This window comes from Triturus cristatus, chromosome 10, assembly GCF_964204655.1.
Source record: "Triturus cristatus chromosome 10, aTriCri1.1, whole genome shotgun sequence".
In the NCBI taxonomy this organism is placed as follows: domain Eukaryota; kingdom Metazoa; phylum Chordata; class Amphibia; order Caudata; family Salamandridae; genus Triturus; species Triturus cristatus.
The window spans coordinates 1,234,883,019-1,234,900,779 of NC_140593.1; the positions used below are offsets into that span (position 1 = coordinate 1,234,883,019).

General features: G+C 49.9%; 1 protein-coding gene across 2 annotated transcripts in view; it reads left to right on the plus strand.

Annotated features, from left to right (window-relative positions):
* FAM120C (family with sequence similarity 120 member C) overlaps window positions 1-17,761 on the plus strand; it is a 901,961-nt gene that overhangs the window by 534,679 nt on the left and 349,521 nt on the right. For both annotated transcript variants that reach the window (XM_085629861.1, XM_085629860.1), the window contains exon 11: window positions 16,106-16,220. In XM_085629861.1, coding sequence (XP_085485987.1) covers window positions 16,106-16,220 — 115 coding nt within the window. The remainder of the gene's footprint in view (window positions 1-16,105; window positions 16,221-17,761) is intronic.

Genomic DNA, 17,761 nt, shown 5'->3' on the forward strand with positions numbered 1-17,761 from the left:
TGTGTTCGGTGATGGTCGTATGACCCGGTACCGAGGAAAACACCTGACGTAAGGGGTATAGGCGATTTTTGAGGTCGTGACAGTGTTGGGGTGGTAGCCCCGAATCTATACAGGTGGCAAAGGAAAGGGGTACCTGCTCTACGGTGGTAGAGAGGACGGGACGTGGGCCTTCCCATTTTTTAGCAGATTCACGTGAAAGATCTGTTTGGTGGCTCGTGTAGGATCCAGTTCTATCTCATAAGTGACAGGGGTTATCTGTCGCAGCACGGAATACGGGCCCTGCCACTGCCCTAGGAGTTTGTGATCGGAGGATGGCATCATCAACAGAACCAAATCCCCCACGGAGAAGTTCCGGGTTTTTGTCCCCTTGTCATACTGTACTTTCTGTTTATTCTGGGCGTTTTCCAGGTTTTGGTGTACGATGTCTCTCATCATTGCCAAGTGGGTTTGCAGGTTGGTTATGTATTCTGGGAGGGGGCGAGTGCGGTTGGGTTCGGCTTCCCAGGCTTCCTGGGCCATGTCTAACAGGGTACCTGGTGGCCGGCCATATAGCAACTCATAGGGCGAATAGCCGGTGCTACTCTGGGTTTTGCAACGTATAGCGAACAACGCTAGGGGCAGCATATCTTCCCACCTTTTGGCTTCCAACCCCAATAACTTCTTCAGTGTTTGTTTCAATGTGGCATTATAACGCTCCACCAGCCCATCGGTCTGTGGGTGGTATGCCGAAGTCCGGATCTGTTTGATCCCCGGTTGTGAGCAGACCTGTCTCATTAAGGCCGATACAAAGGGTGTGCCCTGATCGGTTAGGATCTCTCGGGGAAATCCTACCCGAGAGAATACGGAGATGAGGGCTTTCGCTATGTTCTGGGTAGTCGGTTGTCACAGGGGCAAAGCCTCCGGGAAGTGCGTGGCGTAGTCCACGAGGACTAGGGCACAGCGACAGCCGCTACGAGAGGGCAACAAGGGGCCTATGATGTCCATCCCTACTCTACTAAACGGGATGTCAATGATAGGGAGAGGTTGCAGGGGTACCCGAGGGGGTCGATATCTGCTGTTTTTTTGACACACCGGGCACTCCCTGCAGTATGTTTTAAGTTGTTGGTGGACCCCGGGCCAGTAGAATCTCTCCAGAATGGTTTGGCTGGTTTTTTCGTCACCAAAATGTCCGCCCAGGAGATGGCTATGGGCGAGAAACAGGACCTTCTCGCGGAAAGGGCCGGGGATCAGCAGTTGGGCCTTTTGTTGTGCCCCTCCCTTACGGTATAACAACCCCTGTTTTTTGTAGAAGTAGGGACCTACGGTAAGAGGATCCTCGTGCTCTAACGCCTTAGCCCAGGCTTCCTGCAGGACGGGGTCTTCTTTTTGAGCTGCTCTGAATTCTTGGTCTATCTGCCAGGGATGTTCGTCCGGGATCGCTGGGAAGACGTCGACATAGTCCCTTTTCTCCTTCTTTTTCTGTGCTTTAGTTTTCGGGAGCTTGGGTTGAGTTGCTGGAGAGGATAGCCCCTGAGGAAAGGGGGCTTCTTCCCACCATTGGTTGAGGGAATCCGTTGTGTCCTGAAGAAGCCCGGTTAAAACGGGATAGTCACTCCCCAATATGGCTTCTTCTGGAAGCGAGGGAATAAGCCCTACGGTGAGGGTGGTTCCCGGATCCTTTGGATGTTGGACTTGGACTTGGGTGGTTGGATATCTCTTCGTATCGCCGTGCACACATTGAATGGCGACCATACCTGAGGGGGGTTCGACTGGGGTCTGCATGATCTGGGGCCGGAGAACGCTCTGTCGACATCCAGAGTCTGCCAGAGCCGTGAGGGTTTGTCCGTTTATGTTCACGGGTCGGTGGAAGGAGGGCGGGTCAGTACCGGGAACTGAACAAACATAGTTTCGGGCCAGGCCAATCTCCATGGGTTCTTCTTTGTGGGGGCACATTCGAGTGATGTGTCCAAAGCCCCCGCACCCGTAACATTGGGGTCCAGGGTTGGTAGGTCGCGTGGGCATCGGTGTAGGAAACAAAGGGGTCAGTACTGGTCTTTTGGGTAGAAGAGGGCGGAGAGGTCTGAGGCCTGTGGTGAGAGGGGGTTTCTGGGGATGTTCCTCCTTGCCTCGTGGGGTCTCCTGTGCTCGACTGTAGGCACTTGCTATTTCCACGGCGGTATCCAAGGATAGGCGGGCATGCTGACGTACCCACCGTTGGGTACCGGGTTGTAGAGAGGACAGGAATTGTTCTAGGTGTATCTTTTCTAGGATTTCCTCCTTAGTGGATGTTTCGGGTTTCAGCCACCGAGAGGTCAGGTCCTTGATTCGGAATGACAGGGCTCGGTGAGTCTCTTGTGGTCTTTCTTTGACCTGACGTAACTTCACCCGGTAGGCCTCCGCATCGATGCCCAATCGTTCCAATATACACGTCTTGATATCCGCATACGGAGTGGTGCCTTGTACGTTGGCTTGTTGATAAGCGGCCTGTAAGTCGCCAGTCAGTAATGGCCCCAGGTAATGACCCCAACGGTCGATAGGCCATGACGCAGCCTGGGCTAACCTTTCAAAATTCGTAAAGAAGAAATCCGGGTCTTCTCACGGCACGAACTTCTGGAGGACCACCGAGGGCAGTGAGGCTGTTGGTCTCTGTTGCTCCAGAACCGTGGTCAGTTTTCCCATGGCTTGTTCGTGGGTGTCTCCCTGGCCTTTCAGGACGTCGTGGAGCTGCCCACGGTCGTTTTCGGCGGTTTTCAGGAAGCGCTCCATCAATGTCCCTAATTGTTCTTGGGAGGCAGCCATCCTCTGTAGTACGGCCTCCATGTCTCCAGCAAATCCCACTTCTGACACCACCTGTCGGCGTGTGGGTGTGGCGGGCTGGAAAGTCAGACGAGGAGGCCAGATATAGTGGGCTATAGCGTAGCTTTAATGAACACAAGTTCCGTTTACACGGGTTTGAGGGTTTAGGGGTAGCTGGGGAAGGCTCCCTCGTCGCGGTCGGTACTTCCGGGACGTCTCCGTTCCTGGTTGCAACCGGTGACGGTAGATCGGGCGGGTGCTCCTCGGAGGACCGGAAGAGAAAGAAAGAGGAGCAGTTAGTCCTGCCGGGACTCAGATGGAGATACTGTCCCTGAGACCAAAAGGTGAAGAGGAGGAAACAGACCGTGTGGGAAAAGGGGCAAGAAGGGGAAAGGCAAGGGGTTGGTACAGGAAGGGTGCTCTGAAAGGGTCGGGAGAAAACCTATGTACACAGTGCAGGGTGCTGTATACAATTTACAAGGTGGCTGAATGTGATTGCAAAGAGAGAGGGACTCTATATACAAGGGGGGGGTTTCGTATGTACACAGAGCACCTAACGGACTGAGGGTATGGTGGAAGGTACTCACGCGCTCCGCCGTAACTCTCCTCCGAGTTACGGCCGCTCTTCAGCTACCTCCGTGGGACTCCACCAGTCTTCCGACCACTCCTCGAGTTCTCCGCTTCCATCTTCTTTTTCCGCGGTATCGCCAGCCGAGAGTTCCTGCCACGATCTTTCGACCCCTTCAGTCTCTTCGGTTCCGCCTTTTCTGTGGTCGTCTGGTTGCAGGTGGGCGGGACTTCCGGGGCACCGGGCGAGTCCTTCCGCTCCTTCGTCACTCCTGATTGGACCCTGAAAGAGAGAGAGAGGGGCGGGGACTCCGTTGTCACGGACGCTTTGGTGATCCTTCGGTTTTGTGGGTCCTGGAAGGGATAGCGCTGTAGAGGAGGTAATCCGGGCGGTGTGCGTGAGGGGTTGGGGACCAGGGGAAAGGATCCATCACAATGATTTCCTATGGAAGACAATTGGGTTACTGGTAAGTACCTTTGTGAATATTTTTCAGGGTCAGTGCTGGACACCAAGATCCAGCACTGGGATCTCTCCTAATAGCAGGTGAGTATTTTCGTTTTCGTTACTCGGTTGATTTTTGGTGAATATTTTAAGTTTTAGAAACTCCACACTTAGAAATTTCAGAAGAAACCAGTCAATGTTACCCTATGGAGGAAAATGGGGTTATCGGCTTCTGGGTTAGTACTCGACTGGCAGAGTTAAGGTTCTGGGCACCGACTCAGGGGTCTCCCAGGGTCAGATAAGTGCAGTTGGTACACCCTCAGCGGCACAGGGGCAGCCGGGTGCAGAGTGAGTTAGGCCCAATGTTATCCTATGGGAGGCAGGGGGGGCCTTGGTTGGTGGCTGCTGACTAGCAGGCCATGCGGCTGTGGGAGCTGGGCTCCTGGTCACTTGCTCAGGGCAAATGGGGAGGTAGATAGGTGTAGAGGTTACACTGCCAGGGCCACTCGGGCGGCTGGGTGCAGGGTGCTTTTGAACCTTCGGGCGCTCAATGGATTTCAATGGGAAAGCTCCTGGTTGAAAAAAAGGCTGCAAGCTCGGGGACGAAGATTCTTCAGGTGCCACCACCACTTCGAGAGGTAAGTTGGGTAGTTGGAGGATAGGTAGGTACCCAGGAGTTGGGCACAGGGGGCCGCAGGGCGCCGGGTGCAGGGGTGCCTTTTGGTGTTGGGAAATCTTACCCTCTGTTGATCACGGTTGGGGGGGGTACCTGGTTCTGAGGCTGCAGGCGATGTCAGGAGCGTCGAGGTGTGTCCCTGGGTGCCGGATTCGAGGTCACAGTCGCCGGGGGGACGTCCTGGGGGTCTTTGTTCACTCCGGCACCGGCCAGGCTTGGCGGGTGCAGAGTGTGCAGGGTTCCCGGTTCCGGGCTGATGCCAGGGGTTAGATGCTGGTTTTGAGCAGAGCCTCTGCTCATGGGAGTCCCAGGTGCTTAGAACCAAAAGCTAGCCAGGTTCTCCGGGGTTTGTGAGGTTGCTGGCCACAAAAGGTGCCGAGATGTAGCAGGAGCAGGTTTGAGGGTCGACAGGCCGGTAGGGCTGGGTCCAAAGCAGTTGGTGTCTTCCTCTTCTTAGCAGCTGCACGGCAGGTCTTCTTTCTTCTTGCTCTTCTTTGTTTTTCGGAATCTGGAATCAAAGGAAGGAAGGTTCAGGGTGCCCCTAAATACTAGTTTTAGGGGCGTTACAGGTAGGTAAAGGGCAGGGAACAATGGGTCTCTGCCCTGGGGTGGGTACACCCCCTATCCTGCCACTCTCCTCTGGGAGAGGGGCAGTACCCTAGTCCTGATTGGGCAGGGCCTCCCATCTTCAAGATGGCGAGCGCCCGGAGATGTGCTTCACCTCGCCTCCCCCACCTGAGGGGTGGGGTTTGCAGGCTGGCACATCCCCTGTCCTTATTTGGGGTTTCCGGCCAGGCTTCCCGCCAGAGTGGGGGCAGCAAGTGGCCTGGGGAAGCTCACAGAGGTGACATGCCTTTGAAGCTTCCCCCTGTCCATCCTGGGGGAGGAGACCTAGCACCTCGCCCAGGATGTGCATTGTTGCAGGCCCAGGAGAGCAGGGGCTCTCCTAGCCAGGGGTCCAGCACCATGTCAGCTGTGTGGCAGCCTAGGCAGCCCCCCAATGCCAGACGTGGATTGTTGGTTAGGTTTCAGCGGTGCTTGGTACATTAAATCCCACACTGGCATCAGTGCGGGTTTAATGTGCTGAGAAGTTTGATACCAAACTTCTCAGTCTTCAGTGTTGCCATTATGGTGCTGTGGAGTTCGTGTTTGACGAGCTCTCAGCACCATGTACTCTTAAATGGCAGCACTGCACTTACAGTGCCCAGGAATGAACCTGGGTACTATAGGGGCACAGGGCTCCTGCGCCCACACCACTGGCATAGGGCACCCAGCTAGAGGGGTGGCTGATGTATGCCAGGGCAGTGTAGGTGGTGGGCATGGCACACAGGGATGTGTGCCATGTCGACTCTTTGTTTTGTCTTGTACCCAGACACTCAGCCTGCAAGGGCAGTGTGTGTGTGTGTTAGGGTACAGGGCCTCTAAGGGTGGCACAATGAGTGCTGCAGCCCTTAGCGGCCTTCCCTGGTCACAAGGCCCTGGGTACCTAAGGTACCATTTACAAGGGGCTGACATGTGGCCAGGGTTTGCCAATTTGGGTTTTAGGTTTTTAGGGAAGGAACATAGGCCCTGGGCACCTGATTGGCAGGAGTCCAGGGCACACAGTCAAAGTACATTCAGCAATTCAGCAAAATGTGGGGGCATACCATGCAAGAAAGATGGCACTTTATCACACCAAGGTACCACGGGTATCACTTACTAGGGACTTACAAGGGTGCCAAAGTGTGTGTCATTTGGTTTACAATTAGAACAGTTTACTTTGTTGTACGGAAAGGGTACTGGCACTGGGGCTTGGTTAGCAGGGGCACAGTCAGTTGAAAAACATCACTACCAGTGGCCAAAGGTGGTGGTGACCATGAGAAAAAGGGAACCTTTCCTACACTCCTGTCTAATATATCTCATAAGGAACAGCTCTATTCTTGACTATCAACTCCACAAGAAGAGCCAGCTTGATGTATGGTTTCAAAATTACAGAGCATTTTCTGCAGGTCACGAAGGTCTAATTAAAAATAGGCCTCAATTTATTCGTAGAGTTCCTATGGACTTCATTTTCAACTGACTTCTAGTCCTCAAGACTTTTTTCACAAAACTCCTTGGGTGCAGCAGAAGAATCACTACATTCACTTGATGTGTGAAGATGCCTCAGATTCTATCTTGATTAAATACTTTAAAAAATCCGACCAGCCCTGGTGTCAGACTGGATCTAGAAACTTAATCAGTAGTACCTCTACGCACTGGCAAATAATGCCTCGTGGCTCCACACTGACGCTGTTCCACTCCAAAAATGGCATCTGAGTTCTGTATAGGTGCCGCTCCCGCCTGCTGCCATCAGCTCCTTTCTTTCTGTGCAACCAAACGTGGATCCAGAGCTACCTCTGGTCTCTTTGAGCCACTTACTTGTTCAAAATCATCCTACTTTTAGTGTGCAAGGGAATGTCACCTTCCAAAAAACAAATGATTTTAAGCCTTATAACGAATGTCGCAAACAAATTCCTGTGACATATGCTCACCAGATTTGCCTCTCGTGCCTGAGGTACAGTCACAATTCTAAAGTCTGCAGTAATTATGCGTTAATAATCCCAAAGGGCATATGAGACTGCATTGTGAAACTGCACCAGAAGACTGTAATGAGACTGGCCCAAGGGTTTTTGTGGCTCAAGTCCCCCCAGGTGTTGCTGTAGATCTCCGACCTGTCCTTGCCCAGGCTATCAAGGATAGCTGTTGTAGGAAAGTGGCCCTTTTTGACATAGTTGCCTCCACTTTTTGCCTATTATTTGATGTGATTTTGTCTGGAAGTACACTGGGGGCCTGCTAACCAGCTCCCCAATGCCCGATATTTTTCTCAAAACTTCAATACTTCCCCCAATTGACAATACCTTTAGTGTCCTCTGTAAGTCCCTAGTAGATGGTACCTCTGCCACCTAGGGCTGAGGTACTAAAGAGTGTACCCAAGGGCTGCAGCACAAATTGTGCCACTTTAATGGACCCCAAACCTAGCTCATTCAAACTACCACTGCAGGCTGCGTGTCTTGGTGCAGTCAAAAATGAAAACATGACTTGGTGCACAGCCTGTGTGCCATGCCTGGCGACACTGCATGCAGTTTAAGTCACCCTTACTGTAGGCCTTACTGCCCTCAGGCACGGTGCACTATACTACATGTGAGGGCATAACTGCATGAGCAGATCTGCCCCAGCGCTGGTCAGTTTCATTCTGCCAGTACAAGTGGCCAGGGAAGCCATTTAAATAGTATGTGCTGGACACTGGTAAAAACTAGCTCTCCAGTTACATGATAGCTTCATTGAAAATGGGGATGTTTGGTATTAAGCATCTAGTATTAATGAACCCACACTGATGGTAGTGTCCAACATAGTAGTACATGCGAAAGAGGGCACCTTAGAGATACCCGCTGAAAACCTACCAGCTACTCAAGTGCTGACTGACTGGTATTCTCCAGCCTGCCACCACAGACGAGCGTCTGACCCCCAAGGGTGAGGGCATTTGCTCTCAGGCGGCCAGAAAACAAGACTGCTCGGGCCTGGGATTTTTCACCCCCTCCCAAAGAATGACCTGCCGATAAGCATTCCAAGCCAGGGGAGCTTGAAAGGGCCCACCACCTTTGGTATGCAAATCTGTTTTCTCTCACAGGAGAAGAAGCTGACCCCCTTTGTCCAAAGCCTTTTCGCTTCCGGACAGGCAGGAAAATTAACTAGTCAGGCGTGTCCACCCTCAGGGTAGAGCCACCCCTAAGGTGGGCCACCTGAAGTGGAAAGAACTTTTCAAAGTTAGCCATCTTGGTGATGACAAACTTAGGAATTCTGGGACAGGGTTATGCCCACTTCTCACAGGAAGTGGTCATATAGGGGGTATAGTGACCCCTAGGCTAGGTAGCCTGTTGGCTACTACCCTAAACTCCCCTAAATTCAGTATTTAGGGAAGCCCTGGCACCATAGGATCAGATCCTGCTGACTAAATGAAGAAGGGCCGAAGAACAGCGACAGCAAGAACTGCAGAAGAAGCAACTGACTTTGCAGCCCTCCTGCTGGCCTGTTCGCCTATATTCGACAATTGCTCCAAAGTTCTCACCCTGCAAGCTGCTGACCTTCCAAAACCTAATAGGACTGCCAGCACTTCTCTAAAGACTCAGGAACTCCTGTGGAACAGCAGAGCTGTTCCCCAGCATCTTTCAAGTACCCAAGACCGCAAAAACCGGATGCCGGAAAGCACCAATGCACCTAAGCCACCTATCCTAAGCTGAAGTGGGCCAACAGTGCCAATGTGGTCCCCAGGCCCTCCAGACGTGAAGCCCACTTTGGGTCTACCCACTGTGGACTTCTAGACGTTGCCTACAGCCTCTGTATGCAGGCCTCCTCTACCGCCACTGTTCCTGGTAAGGAAAGCCGAATGCCTAAAGATACCTCTGCACCCGTCGCCCCCTGGGCCGTGGAGAAGAGGACCAAATGTGTCTCTACCTCCCTGAGCATCATGAGGCCTGAGCCCCCCCTGTTGGTTCAGCCCGACTGGCCTTCAAGTTCGACCCTGCAGCCTCTGTTCATGAAGACCGATCCCCCATTGACTTGCATTCGGCACCTGGCGTTGTTTTGCACCACTGCACCCAGCCTCCCTCATGCTGTTGGATGTGACCTGCTGGTGTTGCCTTGGATCTTGCCCCATACTCACTTCGAATCCAGAGGTTGGTCTCGTAAGTTGCTGCAAAGATCTTGATGCCATATTTGTTTTTCCTCCCATAGGATAACATTGCAGCCTCTGAAAAATGCACTGTTGACGTTTTAAAAACACAAAAGTATTTCTCTTGAAAAACGTACTTATCTGATAGTATTGATTCTGGTGCCTGAACATATATAAAAATGTGTAATTTTCTATAAATTGGTGTAAATTTCCTAATTGAGGCATGTGCATCATTTATTGACTATTGTGTGCGTATTGGCAGATGTTTAACACTCCTCTTTGATAATCCTAAGGCTGCTCGACCAAACTACCCCCTATAAGAACACCTTGGGATTGCTAGTTCAAGCCCCTGTCCACTCATAAGGGAATACCCGGATTCTTTGCACAGTATATCTCTTGTTGATATGCTATATAAAGTGCCGGCTTCCTACAGTCGTGACATGGCCAAGTTCACAATTTGTTGTGGCTTGAACATCCCTGATTCCATTGGGCGGGCCATTGGCACTAGTGTTATTTGCCTTCATTCTTGGCTGCAGTACACCAGTTTCTCAATCGATGTACAGTCATCCCTCATGAAAATGCCTTTTGACCAGACTCGCCTGTTTGGATACAAGGCACATTCTGCTCTAGAGCGGTTCAAGGAGACTAGGGCCACGCCACGCTTCCTGGGCTTATATGCCCCACCTTGCTAGCCACATCAGCCCTGTTGCTCTTTCACAGCTTCGGCTGAGGTACCCCATAGCGTCTGTCAATCCAATCTCCACAAGGTGCCTGGCAGTTTCATGGTTGAGGCAGCGATCCCCACCTCCCCCCTTAATCAAAGTCAAGGAGCCGCCCAGGCCACTGCCCCCCTTTGGCCCCACCTGCTAAACCCTTTCAGCATCCCCTTAATGGAGCACAGCCAGGATCAGACAATTATTGCTGTGTTGGCAGGTTATAACATCAGACAGGTAGGTCCTGCAAATTGTTCAGAAGGTATAAGCCCTACTCTGCATTTCCACTCTGCCGCACTTCCCACTATCCCCTCAATTACTGATGGAAGACCATCGTTTTGCCTCAAGAAATGCAACAACTTTTGGTCAAAGGGGCTCTCGAGAGGGTACCCTTGCTAGAAGTAGGTTTTGGTTGTTTTTCCTGCTAATTTTTGGTGTCCAAAAATACAGAGGCATTGGTCCCATTTTAGACCTTCCTGTAGGAAACTGGCTCTATACATACTACACCAAAATGAGGTATAGTGTGTATAGAGTCCAGGTGACCCCAGAGGTATGCAGAGGTTAAAGTTAGATAGGGCCTTACTCTCTAAAGTGGTAGCTTGGTCGAGCAGTAAGGCAGTATCAGAGGACAGTGTAAAGCATTTGATGTACACATTCAGTCAGCAAATGAATTCACACACTCAAGAACTGAACTCTAGGCCAATTGTTTTTGTATAACAAAAAATACTGTCGTTTTATTTTTTAGAACCAAACAAGCCTGGCACTGGTAAGCATTAAATACTTTACAGTAATAAGTTGCTGAATATAGAACAGTTTGAAAATGCAATAGAACTTGTTCTTTGTTTGATTTACAGGGGATGCAGTAGGTTGCAACACTTAGCAAATACAGTATATTGAAATGAATAGGCTTTTTCAGTAAATTACAAGAAAGTTACTTTGTTCGTTACTTTTTTAACTCAGTGCTGGATACCTAGATTCAGCACTGGGACGTTTCCTGCAAACAGGTAAGTAAATACTTTTTGGTTATTTGTGCGATTTTTAAAGAATATTTTTAGATTTCAAAACTCCACACTTGTAAAGTTTTTCAGGAAAAACAGTCAATGTTATCCTATGGGGGAAAAGTAGGTTATCGGTTCAAGGGTAAGTAATCGGCTGTGGGAGTTACAGTTCTGGGGTTAGACTCAGGGGTCCCCCAGGGTCAGTGATGCACTCTTGTTGCACCCTCAGCGGCATTAGGGAGGTCGGGTGCAGAGTGTTGCGGCCAATGTTATCCAATGGGGGATAGGGTCCTCCGGTTGGTGGCTGCTGGCAAGCAGGCCCTTGGGTTGTGGGATCAAAACTCCTAGTGTTTAGGTCAGGGCAAATGGGGAAACAAAGTAGCACAAAAGGTGCACCCTCAGCTGCACTAGGGCGGCCGGGTGCCCTGTTGTTTTCAATGGAGAACCACTGGTTTGCGAAAGCACTGCAGGCAGGGAGATGAATGACTTCTGGGTGCGACCACCACTTCAAGAGGTAAGTTGGGAAGTTAAGGGTTGGTTAGGCACCATTGGTTTGGGCACACAAGGCCGTGGGGCGTCTGGTGCAAGGGTGCCTTTTGGGTTCGGATCTTCTTACCAGCTCCAGGTCGCAGTCATGGGACCTTCTGGATTTAGGCTGCAGGCGTCGGCCGGAGGCTTGAGGCAGGTCAGGGGTCGCCAGAGCTCGGGTCAGGATCACCGGGGTGACTTCCTCGTGGTGTTTTTCCGCTCGGGCCGGGTTCGGCTGGTGCAGAGAGGGCTGGAATCGCGGTCTCCGGCTGCTGTCAGAGGTTGCAGTTGAACAAATTTGGTGTTCATGGTAGAAGCAGTCTTTGGAAGTGAAGGCAGGCAGGTCCTCCGGGGTTTTTGAGGTTGCTGACTGCAGGACACACCAGGATTTTGCAGGAGCAGGTTCGAGGGGAGACAGGCCGGTAGGGCTGGGGCAAAGTCAATAGGCATCTTCCTCTTGTTAGCTGGCTACACGGCTGTTTGGTCCTTCTTATTCTTTTCTTCTTGCTGTTTCTGGATCTGAGGAAGCAAGGTTCAGGGTGCCCCCTAAATACCAGATTTAGGGGCGTTGCAGGTAGGTAAATGGCAGGGACCAACGGGTCCCTGGTGGGAACACCCCCTATTGTGCCACCCTCCTGTGGGAGGGGGGCAGGAGCCTGTCCCTGGTTGGTTGGTTCCCCCATCCTCAAAATGGCGGGGACTCGGAGTTGTGCTTCACCTCACCTCCCCCACCTGAGGAGTGGAGTTGGCAGAGGTGGGCACACCTCTCTCCCTCACTTGTTTTTCCCGCCAGTTCTCCCGCCCAAAGTGGGGGGTATAACCAGTGGGGACCAGTTGTTGAAAGCAGCAAATGGTCTGGGGAGGCTCTCAAAGGCGGCATGCCTTTGAAGCTTCCCCTTCGTGAACCCTGCCCATCCTGGGGGTGGAGGCTTGGCACCTCATCCCAGGATGTGCATTGTTTCAGGCCGCAGAGAGCAGCAGGGGTCCTTAAACCTGTCTGGTGGTGGCAGCTGAAAGCAGCCACTCAGCCTGGACACTAGTGATGGGTTAGTTTTCAGGGGGCATCTCTGAGATGCCCTCTGTGTGCATTTTTCATTAAATCTTAATGTGCTGAGAAGTTTGATACCAAACTTCTCGTTTTTCAGTGTAGCCATTATGGTGCTGTAGAATTAGTAATGACAAACTCCCAGCACCATATACTCTTAATGGCAGCACTGCACTTACAGGGCCCAGGAATGGACCTGGGTACTGTAGGGGCACAGGGCTCCTGCGCCCACACCACTGGCATAGGGCACCCAGCTGGAGGGGTGACTGATCTATGCCAGGGCAGTGGATTGTAGGTATGGCACACAGGGATGTGTGCCATGTCGACTCTTCACTTTGTTCTGCACCAAAACACTCAGCCTGCAAGGGGTGGGGGTCGCGTCGGTGTGTGTGTGTGTGTCGGTACAGGGCCCTCTAAGGGTGGCACAGTAAGTGCTGCAGCCCTTAGAGGTCTTCCCTGTTCACAGCGCCCTGGGTACCTCTGGTACCATTTACCGGGGGCTGACATGTGGCCAGAGATGCCAGTTGGGTTAGTTTTGGGGAAGGAACACAGGCCCTGGGAACCTGATTGGCAGGGACCCAGGGCACACCAAGAAAAAGTGCATCAATAGTCTGGCGAAAAGTGTGCGTGTGTGGGGGGGTGTTACTGCAACAGAAACCCACTTTCCTACACTGCGGCCTCTCAATGCTTTCCTCTGGCAGCAACAATTCAAGATCCTTATACTGGCCCAGGTCTTGGCAGCCTTCAACTTTGGAGATAGGGTGATGGCTTTATGCAAGCAGGATGCCAATTTCCATACACCCGTTATGCAGGCCCATAAGTTCAACTTGTGGTTCATAGTTGGCAGGAACATTTTCAGTTGAGTGTGCTCCAGTTTGGTCTCGCCTGTGCCCCTCAAGCGGTGGTCGCAGCACACCTTTGGAGGCCAGGTGTTCCAGTCTTCCCCCTACCTCGACGACTGGCTGTTGAAGGAAGGCTCACCCCAGGCAATTATTATTATTAAATTCTTATCTAGCGCGTAGCTACCTAAAAGGTTTCCCAGCGCTGGAGAACATTGGTTGGTAACCTACTTGGGGTGCCTAGAATAGCCACGTTTTCAACTGTTTGCGGAACAAGGTCAGAGAGTCACAGCCTCTAATTGACTATGAAAGTGTGTTCCACAATTAGGGACCAATAAAGGTAAAGGACCGGCCACCAATGCGTGAACGTCAGAATCTATGCAGTGAAAAGAGACTGGTTACTGGAGTGCAATATACGAGGGGGGAGGTAAGGCAATAATTTATCACCTCCAGAAGTCATCAAACGTCCTATAATTTTGGGGGTTTACTATGAACGTGCTGAAGTCAAACCTGACCCCTCGTCAGATGCTCCCCTTCATCGAAGCCATTCTAAACATGGTTGGGTTTTAGTGCCTTTCTCCTGCAAAAGAGAGTCCAGTACATTTAGACTATGATCCTGGATTTCACTGAAGTTGACTCAGCGGCTTCTGGGCCTGAAGGACTCCTGCATCATACTGGTGAAGGACACCAGGCCAAACGTTCTGGCTCTGAAGACTCAGTGGCCTAGTATCAAGGGGACCTTTCTGACCAAGTTCAGATTTTGTTGGAGACTGCAAAAGATCTACAGTGATGATTGCTCGACTGCATTTGGGTCAAAGTTAGACCCATCTCCCTTCCTCACCAGAACTGATAGTATTGACTGATTCATTGCTTCTTAGCTGCAGTGGCCATCTGAGAGAGGTGGAGATCAGAGTCATCTGGTCCCCAGCAGCAGGACAGAAGGAAGGCTTTAACGCTAAGTGGATGTGTCCCAGCTCTAGAGGGTTGATATGGAGCAGGGACACATCCACTTAGCGTTAAAGCCTTCCTTCTGTCCTTCAAGGGGTGGATGGTACAGGTGTTATCAGACAACACCCCCGTGTTTTACCGCAACAAATGGGGCTAGGTGGATTCTTGAACCCTGTGCCAGGAGATCCTGCATCTCTGAAATGGTGGGGCCACCAAGGCATCTTCCTGATGGTGAACCACCTGGTGGGTTTCTTGAATTCTACGACGGATGAGCTCAGCCATCAGCACCTATAGGTAACACAAGTTGGCGCATGGTCTCATTTGCGAGTGGGGTGAACCTTGGCTCGATCTGTTTGCCACCGCAGAGAACGCACAATATCAGCACTGATGCATGTTGGAGTTTCCTAGGGGTGTCTCACTTGGAGGTGCGTTCCACCTCGAGTGGACTCCTGTATGCCTTTCTGCCGATACCACTCGTGGCCTGAGTTTTTAATAAGATCAGGACTTACTTGCCCCATGATTTCCTTGTGGCCTCAGGTTGGGCACAGAGCATGTGGTACCTCTTGAGTTTGAGCATCTGTCCTCCGATTAGACTGCCCCTCCAGGATGATCTGCTGTTGTAGAAGCAGCACAGGGTTCTGCAACCGGGCCTTCGCAATCTCCACCTTCCTGCTTTGAGATTGAGCGTCGACAGCTGTATCGACCTTCCTCCAAAGGCGGTTGATGTCATGTTGGCAGCCAGCATAAGTTGACAAGAACTGTATACGCCTGTTGGGACATATTTGTGGCTTGGTGCAGTACTTGGCAGATAGACTTCTTCCAGGCAGAGTTATCGGTTTTGTTTTTGTCCCTAGCGCAACATGGCTTTGCTTTGGGCAGAGTTAAAGGGTACCTTTGGGTTCTTTTAGACGTTTTACGGTTGCCTGATCAGCCCTTTTTAAACCTCCAATTGTCTTGTGCTTCTTGAAGGGTTTACAATATTTGTTTCCTCCCTCTTCTTTTTTCGTGCCACAGTGGGACCTCAACTTAATCTGGAGGTTAGATGCATTGAGTCTTATGAATGTATAATGTGCTTCCAAGGGTAATTTCCAAAACACAATGGGTGCGCCTGCCTTGAGTAGATAAGCTAGTGCTCTGGTATAACATTTGTAGGTGTTTAACACTCATGGGTTTTGGTAGGGCTTTGTGAATGGTCTGAATTTCAGCATTTCCGCTCCTTTCTACAATGATGCATACTCCATGCTAGTGCTTCCCCTGTTGTGGAACGGGTACAACCCAGTTTTCCCTTCTAATGTCACATTAATATTAGAATGGTTTGTTGCAGTATGAATTTTTGCTTTTTTGAACTGCTGCATGCATACTTTCAAGGCACTATGCAAGACTTTTTTTTTTTGGTTGAAAATATTTTTACAAAACCAGCTCATCATACAGTACATAGTCTGAAGGCACATAGCGAGTACACAGATACAGTATAGCGTGAGTGGCACACTATGGAGTGGCCTAACCACATCCTTTGAATGAATGAGTAACAACATGATAGCCCATAACCCAATGGCACACGCACAAACCTTCCAGACACCTCCGCTTGTCTGGACTCCTGCTTGCACATACCGCACACATACAGAAAACCAGATCCGTCTGTCACGCCTTCTTCTGTATTGCTCCTAAAGCGTTGAATGACCTACTGCTATACATAAGAGCCTCCTCCTCACTTCTTGCATTCCGCATGAAGATGAAGACCAGGCTTTTTGAGGAGTTCCCCTAGGCGTGTCTAAACACCCAACTACTCAGTGTCAGGATACCCTCCCTCATAATTGCTTGCTCTACGAATCTTCATAACATAACACAGTGCTCACATTTCGATTATCTCTTTTTGTATTTTTTTAGTTACATCATGCAGTGGCCGGGTGGCAGAATCCTTCTCCGGCATGAGTTGGATGCTTTCCTAGCTCAGGCGGTCTCTGCGCAGCTGTACGAACCCGACCAACTTCAAGAGCTCAAGGTACACTGGAAGAACGCACGAGTGAATGGGGTGGTTACTGCTTATCTTCAGCTGCATTAAAACCAGCTTACACCTAACTGGGCTTAAAAGATTGAGATTTCTTGTGCAGTCTTAAATTGAAATCCTATATGTTGGTAATGTTTGCTTTCCTACTTAATCTGGCTACCTGTATCGTTAGGGGATTCCTTTTGTTGTATATCATTCTTATAGATAATTCTACCTGCTGATTCCTCACCTCTTGAATTCTGGTAGATGCCGGACTGGATCTGTAAACTGTTAACAACCCTCACATGCAGTAAGGTTTCATCATGGCTCTGGGCTGCGTCTCAGATATGTCTCAGAGCTGCATAAGGTGACACCCTGGTGCACCGATGGTTCCTTTTTCCTCATCTTGGAGCATGTATTTCAAGTTACTTTCCTCAATACCTTCTTTTAAAATAAATGTATTGTAATTGCAATATTTAGGGTTGTAACGAAGCTTTCAGATTTTAATCGTTGCCAGTTTGTATTGTAATGTCATTCTATGTTCAATGGCATGTGTGGCTGTAGATACACATGCTCTCTATACTCCTGCCATCTAGTGTTGGGTCCGGATTTGTGCAAGTGTTTTTTCTTTAAAGAAGACTTTTGAGTCACGAGACTGAGTGACTCCTCCTTCCAGTGATACTGTGCATGGACATCGACTCCTTTATTAGATTGTTTTCTCTGTGCCATCGGCTTCGGACGTGTATGCCTCTGCTCCGTGTTTCGACTCCGTTCTGTATGATTCTTCAGTACTTTTATTGTCTTTGACCGTATTGTTTAGGTCCCGCTCAGGCCTCTCAAAATCCACTCGCCCACTCGCAATATCGAGTGAGATTTTAGCAGGTCGAGCTATTTTTAGCATTTACTCGACCATGCTGGTGAGTTAATTTAAACTGGAAGGAACAGGTGTTTTGTTCATTCTAAAAGTGAATGAGCAATGAAGAAGCCTGTAAACCTTTTTTGTCTTGACACATTTGCTGTCTGTTCAAGGACAGAGGTCAAATGTCAGTTTGTCTTTTTACTAATTGTTGCTTATCTGTTCATGGAAAATGTGTTTTACTTTTCTTTCTCTTATTATAGTTAGTGCTTTCTGTCAAGTGAGTTATCTGACAATATTTGTGGAACAAAAAAGCTGTTAAAATGTCAGTTTTTTTTCTAATAGTACATTTAAACAGCTTGTAAATGAATAGTACAATTATTTCAAAATATATCCGGAATTATGAAATAACTTTTTTTGTAATTCAGACGTGTAATGCAAACAACCCCAAAGACCGAGTACTTACCTGGTAACCGTTAACCTAATTTCGCTCCATAGGAACCTATTGACTGTTTTTCTCTGAAAAAAGTTCTTTAGAGTTGATTTGTATGGAAACCTGAAAACTTACAACTGTGCAAACCTGATTTTACTTACCTTTTCTCTAGGAAATGTCCCAGTGTGATACCTAGGCATATCACACTTAGTAGAAAAAGTAACTTAAAAAGTAATCTGTACAGTAATATCTGAAAGAAACACGTTA